The sequence below is a fragment of the Hyaena hyaena genome, unplaced genomic scaffold (assembly GCF_003009895.1).
Source record: "Hyaena hyaena isolate Hyena2069 unplaced genomic scaffold, ASM300989v1 scaffold_1281, whole genome shotgun sequence".
In the NCBI taxonomy this organism is placed as follows: Eukaryota; Metazoa; Chordata; class Mammalia; order Carnivora; family Hyaenidae; genus Hyaena; species Hyaena hyaena.
The window spans coordinates 422,174-434,373 of NW_024081918.1; the positions used below are offsets into that span (position 1 = coordinate 422,174).

General features: G+C 38.8%; 1 protein-coding gene across 1 annotated transcript in view; it reads left to right on the forward strand.

The window, feature by feature from the left end:
* Positions 1-11,117, forward strand: part of SH3RF3 (SH3 domain containing ring finger 3) — a gene marked incomplete at its 3' end in the record, with an annotated part of 310,591 nt that extends 299,474 nt beyond the window's left edge. Inside the window, exon 8 of the mRNA XM_039223149.1 lies at positions 10,783-11,117. Within this exon, the coding sequence (XP_039079080.1) occupies positions 10,783-11,117 (335 nt within the window). The remainder of the gene's footprint in view (positions 1-10,782) is intronic.
* Positions 11,118-12,200: the final 1,083 nt, after the last annotated feature.

Sequence of the window (12,200 nt, forward strand, 5' to 3'; positions counted from 1 at the left end):
CCTTTTTCCAAGGGCAGAGCTCTCCCTGTAAAGTGCCAGAGTCCACACAACCTCATATCAGTGTTTAGCAGGGGCAAGAGCCTTATACAGCCATTTATTCATTAATAAAAAAAATACATATTGAAAGAGAGATAGATAGATAGATGCAAGGCACTCTGCTAGGCTCTGGAAGTACAAAGAAGAACCTATAGACTCTATTTTTACACCCGGTTAGACAGAAGGGCAGGGAAACAAATTCTCACCATAGAGTTTGAAAAACACTGCAGTGGAGGTATTAAGAAAGAATGGAAGGAGATATGTAATTCAGACTGGGGAGGAAAATGAGAGAAGAAAGTTTTCAAGAGGTGGCAATCCTGCCTTGATTCTTAAAGTACAAATAGGAACTATCTGAGCAGACAAAGCACAAATAGAATTCTAGCAAGGACACAAACATGGCAATGAGAAATACCAGAGTTTCTATTTTGGGTAACTTTATTTGTTTTGATGTGACTAAAACAAAAGGCATGGAAGGAGAAGACTAGGGTGTTAGTGACATTTTCTCTGAAGAGGCAAAATTTATTTTAGATCTTAAAGCCGGGTAGAGCTTAGCATGCAGCAGGAGGTGAGGTGAGGTGGAAGTGTGTGGAAAGACACAAAAAGCAGAGGATGAGTGCCTGTAGCACAGCTGAAAGGTAAGCAGAGGAAGATCATGGAGGTTCCTTTAGACCATGTCAGGGAATTTCAGTTTTTATGCTAAGGCCATTGAGGCACATTAGGAGGTTTTAAATAATAGATCAGAGTTTTGTATTGAAAGGATAAAGCAATCTTCTGCTTATGACCGACCTAAAGTAAGGAGGACAGGATTTACCCTTCTACCAGAAACAATTATAGGAACAACAGTTTACAAGATGTCAGACTTTGGAAAACCAAGGACAGTGATCCATGAGAATGGAAAATGAGGGGGTGAGCCTCAGCTTACTGCCTGGAGAGAAGTTCCAGGCTGTGGCACAGGGAGAGGTAACAACATGGAGCCTAGCAGTCTTCCTGAAATGAGGATGTGGAGTGGGAGTCTGGATGACCAAGGTGGTTGGAGTTTGAAGGATGAAACCTAGAGAGGAGAGAGGGCTACATAGAAAGAAACCTCCAAAGGATGCAGGGTGTCCACTTGAGTAGTATACTGAGAAGTAATCAACATATGCATGTGAAGAAACTGTACAAAGTCAGGGAAACTATGAGGGAAAGAATTGGTGCTATCAGTGCCCAGAATTCATAGTGTACTGGAATAGCGTACTGGAAACAGTACACAAGCCAGATGGAAAAACGGTTTACAGGGCATCACGTAGTCTATGCAGAATGACCTTGCCTCAGTCCCTAGACTAAGCAATGCTCTAGTCCCACCCAGCTAGTCTGAAAAGCAAACTCAAAAAGCTCAAACTGTTTCAAATTAATTTAACAGTGCTGCAGAACTAAGCTCAAGAGTATTTTTAAGACTGCAAAAATATCCAGCTCTCAACAACATAAAAATAGCAATGTCTGATGTCAATAAAAAATTCTTAGGCACACAAATGAAAGTATGACCCACAATGACAAGATAAATCAATCAGAACTGACCCAGATATTAGAATTAGCAGACAGAGATTAAAACAGATATTATAATTGCATTTATTATTATGTGTTCATAGATTATAACATGCTCAGAAAATTAACTAGACACATGGAAGAGATTTTAAAGACCCAAGTCAAACTTCTATAAATAAAAACTACAGTGAGATCAAGAATGCAGTGAATAAAATTAATGACAGATTAGACATTGCTGAAGAAAATATTAGCGAACTTGAAGATATAGCAATAGAAAACATGAAAAATGAAATACAAACATAAAAGAGAAATTTTATTTATTTATTTATTTAAAATGTTTTTAACATTTTATTTATTTCTGAGAGAGAGAGAGAGAGAGACGCATGAGCAGTGGAGGGTCAGAGAGAGAGAAAGACAGACAGACAGACAGACAGAATCTGAAACAGGCTCCAGGCTCTGAGTTAGCTGTCAGCACAGAGCCCGACACAAGGCTCAAACCCACGAACTGTGAGATCATGACCTGAGCCGAAGTCAAGTGCTCAACTGACTGAGCCACCCAGGGACCCCAAAAGAGAAATTTTAAAAATGAGCATCTGTGAGCAGTGACAACTTCAAGTGGCTTAATATAAGTGTAATTGGAGTCTCCAAAGTAGAGGAGAAAAGGGTGACACAGAAAATTATTTGAATAAATAAAATTGTTCTAAATTTGATTTAAACTACAAACTCACAGATCAAAGACAGCTGATGGACCCCGAGCACAAGAAACATGGGGAAAACTACACCAAGGCAAATGATAATCATATTGTTTAAAGTATGTGATAAAATCTTAAAAAGCAACAAAGAAAAAAAGCTATGTTACATAGAGTAGGAAGGAATAAGGATGACCGTATACTTCTTGTTGGGAATACTTAAGTGAGAAAATAGTGGAGTAACTGAAAGAAGTACTGAAAGAAATAAATCTGTCAAGTTGGCATTTTATACCCAGGGAAGTTTCTTTCAAAATAAAAGCAAAATAATTATTCACACATAGTAAAGATTTCATTACCAATAGACCCACACTATGACAAATGTTAAACAAATTTCTTTAAGAATAAGGAAAATGGTATCAGATGGAAACATGGATCTATAAAAGGGAGTGAAGAACACAAGAAATAGAAATTGTATATATAAATATATGTTTTTTCTCATTACTTAAATATCTTTAAACTATAACAAACTGTTTAAACAAAAATAAAAGCAATGCAGTTAAGGATTTAAAACACATGTAAAAGTAAAATGTGTAATGTAAATGAACAAAGGTTCAGAATGGAAGAATATAGTGTTATATTAAACCATTATATACTATTATACTATTATAAGTATGTTCTTATACCATGTGTGAAGAGTTATGGAATCACTTGTAGAGACTATAATAAATTAAAGATGTAAGCAAGCACTAAATATCAAAACAGAGTTACAACAAATAAGCTAACAAAGGAGGGAAATGGAACCACAAAAACTTCCAATTAATTTTTTAAAAAAGGCACCAACAGGAAAGGAATCAAAGATGCATGAGTTAAATGGCAAACATGTAGCAAAGTGTAGGTTTAAACCTGATCATATAAATAAATGTAAATGGGCTAAGCAACCTTAAATTGAATGCAGAGATTGTCAAGTATTATTTTAAAAGAAACAACTAACCATAGGCTGTGAACATGAAACATATTTTAATACTTAAATATATAAACACAAATAAGTAAAAAAGTAAAAAGTGAAAGGATCAAGATATACCATTGATTTTCATTATTCACAGTAGCTATACTTTATAAAGTTTCCATAGACACTCGATTAGTGAATATTGAACCATTGCTCCAAGTGAAATACATACATGTGTATGTATCTCACAGAGATTATAATCTTAAATATTTTTTAAAAAGGGTCATTGTGGTAGATTGTATTTATTTTACAAAAGAGAAAATCAGGTTCAGAGGCAAACTGCCTCAGGCTACCCCACTAATAGGTGACAAGCAGGATTCAAACATGTCCAGTTAATCCCAGAGCTGGAGCTTCTGGCACTGCACTGCCCTGCCCCCTCCCATCTCTGTCCCTGGGCAGAGCATCGTCTTGTTGCACCTCAGCTGGGAAAATGTGTCAGTGATTCAAAATTTCTGCTAGAATGTGCTTGTCTGCAAATGACTACAAAAACGCCACAGGTACTGATTTGGGGTTACAAATCAATTTTATTTTTATTGAGAGACAGAGCATGAGCATGGGAAGGGCAGAGAGGGGCAGAGACACAGAATCTGAAGGAGGCTCCAGGTGTTGAGCTGTCAGCACAGAGCCCAACGGGGGGCTGGAACTCACCAACCGCGAGTTCATGACCTGAGCTGAAGTCGATTGCTTAACCAACTGAGCCATCCAGGCACCCCTGGAGTTACAAATCAACTTTAGGTGGTAGGTAAATTTGCACATACAGAATCTATGGATAATGAGAACATATGTACCATGCTAATACTACTAAAACTAAATCTGAAATGATTATATTAATATCAGGGTAGAATTTATAACAAAAAATATTGTTACTAAAATAAAAGGCAATTTCATAATGATAAAGGAGTCAGTTCATCAAGAGAAGTATTTATGTCCAAATAATAGAACTTCAGAATATATAAGCAATTACTGATAAAGATGCAAAGAGAAATAGACAAATCCACAATTATAGTCAGCGATTTCAATACTCCTTTGATAATTGACAGAACAAGTAGACAGAATATTGGTAAGAATCTAGAACACTATGACAAACTATAACCAGTTTTACTTAATTGACATTTATGGAGTACTACACTAACAACAGCAAAACATACATTCATTTCAAGTGAACACAGAACATTTACCAAGATAGACCACATTCTGGGCCATAATATTTAAATCTTTAAATTTAAAGGAATTCAAGTCTCATAAATTATATTCTCTGACCAAAATACAGATGAATTAGAAATTAATAACACAAAAATATCCGCAAATATTTGAAACTAAATGGCACAGTTAAAAGTAACCCACAGGAAAGAAGAAATCAGAAGTGATATTGGAAAACATTTTGAACTGAATGAAAATGAAAACAGAGCATATCAAAATTTGTGGGATGCCACTAATGCAGTACTTAAGAGAAAATTTGTAGGATTAAACACCTATGTTAGGGAAAAAAAGATCTCAAATCAATCTCCTCAATTTTACTTTAAGAAACTAGAATTTGAAAAGCAAAGAAACCATAAAAGAAACAGAAATAATCAGTATAGAAATAAATGAAATGGAAAAGGAAAAAACAATAGAGAAAATCAATGAAACCAAAATTTGGTTCATTGAAAAGATCAGTAATAAAACTGGTAAACATCTAACTAGAGGGCTAAAGAATAAATAGAGGATACACAGATTATCAATACCAGGAATAATTGAAGTGACATCACTTCAGATTTTACAGAATAGTAAGGGATTATAAAAAATTATGCTGATAAACTCAATAAATTAGGCAAAATGGGTAAATTTCTTTAAAAACAAATTAATAAACCTAAAAAAATAAATAACTGAATGGGCCTGTACTTATTAAAGAAATTAAATTAGTTAAAGACTTTCCACAAAGAAATCTCCAGGCCTAAGTGGCTTCATTGTTAAATTATGTGTAATGGTTAAGGGAAAAAATAAAATTCTATGAAAACTCTTCCAGAAAATTGAAAAGAAGGGAGAACATTTCCTAACTTTTTCTACAAGGCCAACTTTACACTCATATACAAACCAGACAAAGACAGTAAAAGAAAATAAAACTACAGACCAATATCACTCATAGCATAGATGTAAAAACACTAAACAAAATTTTAGCAATCAAATAGAGTAATGAATCAAAAGGATAATATATCATGACCAAGTAGTGTTTCTCCCTGGAATTCAAATTTTGATTAACATTTAACAATCAATATAAGTTACTGTAATAACAAATTAAAGAATAAAAATAATATGGTCAGTTCAATAGATGTGGGAATTTTTTTTTACAATACCCAAGACACATTCCTGATTAAAAACTTTCAGAAAATGAGAAAATTTTCTTGACTTGATAAAGGGCATCCATGAAAACCATAGCTAACCTCAGACTTAATGGTGTCTGAAGACTAAAAGCTTTCCCTCTGAGATCAAGATTAAACAAGGATATCCACTCTTATCATTTCTATTCAGTATTTTACTGTATGTTCTAGTCAGAGCAGTTAGTCAAGAAAAATATATAAAAAGCATGTAGATTAGAAAGAAGGGAGTAAAACTATGTCTATTTGCTGATAACATGATCTTGTAAAGAGAAAACCCTGAGGAATCCACACTCATACAAAAAGCTTTCTTTAGAGCTAATAAATGAGTTCAGCAAGATTCCAGAAAACAAGATTAATATACAAAAATCAATTTTATTTTTACATACTAGCAGGGAATAATTGCAAATTGATGTTTTAAAAAATGACAGTAATTTTAGTAGCATGAAAAATATAAATTAATTAGGGATACATCTGATAAAAGAAGACCTATCTGCTGAAAACTACCAAATATTGATGAAAGAAATTGAATAAGACTGAAATAAGTAGAGAAATATACTTTATTTATGAGTGAGAAGACTTAATTTGTCAAAGTAATTATTCTCCAAAAATTGGATCTATGGATTCAATTCAATACTAATCATGATCCCACTCAACTTTTTTGCAGAAATTGGCAGTCTGTTTCTCAAATTCACATAGGCATGCAAAGGACCTAGAAAAGCCAAAACAACCTTGAAAAGAACAACAAATTTGGAAGGCCACACTGATTTCAAGACATATTATAAAGCTAGAGTAAACCAAGTTAGTGTAATACTGGTATAAAGGTAAGCAACTAGATCAGTGGATACTTTTTTCTGAAAACAGAAAAGTGTCCACTAAGTTTGCTGCCAGGTGGAGTCATCGTTGATCTTTTTCTGATAATATTTGATGGAATGAAGGTAAGAAACCATATTTTAGTAGACTGAGAAGTTAATGAAGGACTCCTGGATAGGATGGGAGAGTGGGTTCATGTGGAAATCCCCTATTCTCTCTGTTTTGAACACAGGATGGGTTTTTAAACTTTTAAGAAGTGAACTTTATGGATCTAAACAAAATGGAACTCACAATAGTAAGTGGGCTTAAAGCATTGGCTTACTGGAATGAAAAGCAGGCAGTGTTGGCTGACTTTCAACTCCTGCAGGAGAAAATAGATAGGAAGTCCCTGGTGAATGAGTATCAGGGGATCAGAGCTAGGTGCAATGATTCGAACAGCAACAGTCTCTTCTTTGAGAATGGTTAGCGCTGGGACATGGGAGAGAATAGAGAGTGCCACTTGGGCATGGAGCTGAGTTTGGCTCTGGCCTGAGGACAAGATCTACACCATCCCTGTAGGACAGGAGTTCAAACCATCCTTTTACACCTGGTTCTGAGGAGGGAGATCCCAGAATACCATGCAGAACTACAGACTGAGGAAACAATAGCAATAAGATAGTCATGCTTAAGACAAGTGTGCACACTGAAGTTTCAAAGCACAAGAGGAACACTAACACATAAAATAGCCAATAAACTGAAGAAATGGGAGAGAAATAAGAAAGAAATCTGAAAAGGTCTTTGATATCAGTATATTTATGATCCTCTAAAAGAAAAAAGAAAGACTAACATCTAACCATACCACCCCCAAAAAGAAAAAAAAAAACAGGGTGTATGAAGGAGTAAAATTAGATGGATAGCTATGAATCAGAAACTGATGAATATGAAAAAGAACTGACTTGAAATTTTAGAAAAAGAAAAATATTTTTTTAAATACAAATTCCTTAGGTGACATAAACTCTAGACTGGACACAGTCAAAGATGGAAATTAGTGACATTAGAACACAGAACAGAGATGAAAACTTCCATGACAGCAAATACAAATCACACAAAAAAGTGAGTAAAAAGTAAGAAAGAACAAGTTTAGACACAGTTGAAGATGAAATTAGTGACAGTAGAAGGCATACAAAGGAATTTATCCAGAACACAGAGCAGAGATGAAAACTGCTCTGAGAGCAAATACAGATCACACAAAGAATTGAGTGAAAAGTAAGAAATAACCAAAACAGACACTATTCAAGAACACTGGGTATAAAGAAAAACAGGAAAAGTAGGTACTGTCTAGTAGAAGGACTATTTTTGAAATGGGAGATGTAACTTAGTAAATTACAGGCAGAAAGTTAATAAATTTAATACAAGCAAGAAGGAGATGAGCCAGGGGAAAGGATCGAGACGAGCATGAAGGGGTAGACATGTTGGGATGTGTATCCTTGAGATTGGAAGGCAAGGTGGGTCTAGATGTGGATGAGTTGAGAGAGAGGTGAGCCTGAAGTTTGGGGAGTTGCCAGTGTTCTATTTCATCCATGAAGCGGGAAGTGATAAACTTGAGAATAAGAAATGGACAATGTTGATGGTAAGATAATTTATTCATTCAGTCACTCATTATAACACACTTACAGTATGACATAGCAGTGAACTGAGTGAGGCTCCATGGGATTTAGGCACTCCAGAGTTGCTAGAGCATGCCAAAGCTTTAAAGAGGAGCGGGAAAGGGGAACAGAGACTGTGCAATAATAGCATTTTCTCAAGCTGCCTCCCTGTATTGTGCAGGCTACTTTGACATTGCTGACTAGTAGGATGACTAGAAAGAATAGCAGTGTAGATCAGTCTGAGGTTGAGTGACACAGGGTGGGTGAAATTTAGGGTAAATCCTACTGAGAATTAATGGAATCCTACATTCTTCTACCAGCCAGTGGGATGAGTCATGCTCCTCTTTCTCATGGAGTATTTTTTTCTTCTCCAGTGATTTGATTCTGTGAAATCTGTAGAGATGTTTTAGCTGAAGTTCTCTTTTCTCAAAGACTTGTTCGTTCATTCATTCAAGAAATTTATCAAACATCTACTGTATCCTGGGCATCCATCTGGCTGTTTGGAAAATATCAGTGAACTGCACAGCAAATGTCCCACCCTTATGAAGCTCACCTTGTAGTGGAGGGGAGAGAGGCAATGAGCAGTGAACACATAATGAAGAGTGCATCATACAAACTGTTAAGAGCAGAGAGTGCCATATAAAGGGAAATTAAAGCAGGGCAAGTGGGTCTGGGATCACAGAGTAACAGCCTGCAGTGTTTGGTAGGTTGGCAAGGGTAGGTTTCCATTGGAGGGCAGTGTCTGAGGTGAGCAGAAGCAGCCAGAAGCAACCGAAGGGCAATGCGGTTCTCTGGGAAAAGAGTGGTATGTACAGCAGTCTCTGCGGTGACAGAGCCTGTGTGTTGGGGGAACAGCCAGGAGGCCTGAGTGGCTAAGAAGAGGAACAAAGGAGAAAATTGGGAAGGGTGTCAAAGAGATTGCCTGGCAGGCAGGCTTAGAACTTTCTGGAACACCCTGTCCTCTTTTACGTTGGGTTTGGCAAGGGCAATGTGGCAGGCATGTGGAAGCCAGCCATAGGTGGAGGGAAGTTGTGTGGGACTCAGTGAAAGAATCTAGCGCAGCCCCTGCAGACTTATGGGCCCAAGTGATTGCTCTTTCCTCGCCAAGCCACCACTTCTCGTTCCAAGGCTGGGGGGCTGGGGTGAAGGAGAGTTCAGACAGCTGGGGAGAGGCAGACAAATGGCCCCAGGAGCACTGTCCAAGTCACGGGTTACCTCGGGCTGATTAAGTGACTCCAGTGGCTTCATCGATCTGCACAGTTACTTAACTTGGTCTTTTGAAATGTGGGCCTACATTGAGTGACGATTTAAACCCACCCCGAACCCTGAATACTTTTAAAACCATAAATCAGTCTTTATATATTTTACCTCCTATAAACAAAGAACATGGTGAGAGTCCTTGAGTCCCGGAGAATCCAGGATCACATAATTAGATCTCACCCACTCTTCCCACACAGCGCTGTCAGAATGAAGAGAGGCCTGGCTCACAAGTGGAGGGCTGTCGTTTTCGAGCCGAGTTATTTCACATGCCAGGGAAGCACTGTTAGGATTTATGAGTAGATTATCTATTCAAGGCATATTTGGGGGCTAAGAATATTGTTTTATCGCATGTGTTTTTTCATGTTGCTAAAGCCATGAATGACGAATTCTGGTGGTGGAAAATAAGGACAGTATGATGTGTAATTGTTCTCTGGGCAACAGTGCAAAAATGACTGAATCTGAGTTGCCCAATGTTGCACAGGACCCATGGTAAGAAGTGGTGTTGGCTGCCACAATCCGTGTCTCCCTTTGGGTCACCAGTCCAGGGCACAAGTCACCATTGTTCTGGTGTGGCTCATTCCGTCCCCCTGTAGGTTTCTTCCGTAATTAGCAAGGAGACAGTTCTTCAAAATCACTAGCACAAACTGCAGCAGGATTAATTTTAATTTGGTGTTGTGTTTAGAAGGAAGTTTATGTTTTCAAATGACAGGGTCTTATAAATGTTATACCTTTAGACCCCTAACATCCTTAGGAGGCATTTTCGCTGGCAATAGGAGGCAGATTCGTCATTGGTGGTTCCTCCTCTGTGAATCTAGAGATGGTTGCTTCCATGTGTACCAAGATTGGGAAGACCACAGGGGGAGGGTGATGGTTTGTCCCAAGGCTGCAGCTGTCTTCCTGACATGCCCATCACCAGCTAAAGCTGCCTCACACTCTTGGCCCTAGTTCAACCAAGTCAAGTACCAAGTGTACACAAAGGACTGGGTTAAGTTCTGGGATTGAGACGAACCAGAATTGTGCTGTTGGCAATGATCACCTTACATGCAGTGGTGTCTATGAGTTCTGGGGCATCTTGGGGCTTCTTCAGAATTCTGTCACAGGCTTTACTTTCATGAACGTTCTAACAAGGGCATTTTTAAAAAGTCTTCTTAGCGTATTAGTTCATCTCAGCAGAGAAAAACAGAAGGCTTCACAGAGACTGGGAGCATGCCCATGTTTGTGGCAACCTTGGAAAATATGTTCCCACTCTTCCTGAGGGTGGGCTGTTTTGTGCCATGGCAGAGCTTTGGGAAGATGGGATGTGTTTTCCCCATTGTTCAGCCTCAGTCTCTCTACCATGGTGCATGGCCAGGTCTGGACAGACCACAGAGAGGTGGTAAGCCCTGGGAGGACGAGCCCGAGGAAAAAGTCCACTGTGATTGCATTGCAGATGCAAACTAACCTTCCAACCCCACTCTCTCTCCAACCCTGTGCTCCAGCTGCCCACACCTCAGCCCAGGCTCAGGACCGACCAACAGCCACCGTGTCGCCCCTGCGCACCCAGAACTCCCCGTCCCGCCTGCCCACCGCCAGCCTCAGGCCCCACTCCGTGGTGTCCCCACAGCACATCCACCAGCCCCAGGTGCAGACGGTCATCGGGGCCCAGTGCCCCCGGCCGGCCATCCCACTCACGTCCGCAGCGTCAGCCGTCACACCTCCCAATGTCAATGCTGCCAACCTCAATGGGGAGGCTGGAGGGGGGCCCATCAGTGGCCTGTCAACGTCCAGCCCCACCAACACAGGATGCAGACCAGATGAGAAAAAAAATGAAAAGGTAAGTGACCCGTCTTGGGCGAGCCCTGGCCGTGGCCCAGTTGGTTATTTTAACAGTTTGGCACCAGACACCAATGACATTTTGTAAAATGAAGGCTTGAATTAGGGCACTAGGCTCCTGCCCTCAGATGCAACAGGCCTATGACAGAGATGGAGGCCAAACGAGCAAAGCACCGGTCCTTGGAGGCAGGCCTCAGGTTCTGGTACGGCTGAGACAGGCCCAACTATAGAAAAAAGGTATCACTACCTCAAGATGCCTTAGCTCTACCTGTTGGAAAATCACTGTAATATATTCATTTTGTTAGAACAAGAGATTTATTGCCAAGTACCAGGATATTATAGTATTAAATACACAAATCTACTTATGTGCAGTGTGAACAGCACCCCTTCCCTTCAATGTATCATCCCTGTGCAATCCACAGCCTATTCAACCACAAGGGGAAGACTTGTTTTCTGAGGAGAAACAAGAGGGATATGCTGGTCTGACCATTGGTGTAGACAGTATTTTCAGCTATTCTTTTTAAAAAAAATTTTTTTAATGTTTATTTATTTTTGAGAGAGAGAGACAGACAGACAGAGAGTGAGCAGGTGAGGGGCAGAGAGCGAGGGAGACAGAATGAAAAGCAGGCTCCAGGCTCTGAGCTATCACCACAGAGCCTGATGTGGGGCTTGCACACATGAACCACAAGATCATGACCTGAACTGAAGTTGGACACCCAACCAACTGAACCATCTAGATGCCCCTCAGCTATTCTTTTAACTGTGAAGAAAATTGGGCTTATTTCACAAAAGAAATCAGAGTCCAATGAGCTTGCCTCTCTTGCTACCCAACTAGACACTGGACTAAACAAGATTAGAATCCAGATTTCGTTGTTTTTTTTTTTTTTTTTCTCAAATCAGTGCTGCCCAACAAAACTATAGACCGAGTCACATATCTAATTTAAAATCTTGTAGTAGTCACATTTTTAATAAGTTAAAATAATTTTAAAAATAAAATTGAAAGGCAAAAGTCATTATAATGGTATAATCTATTAAACCCAATATCCAAAAATATTGTCATTTCAACATGTAATTGATACTAACA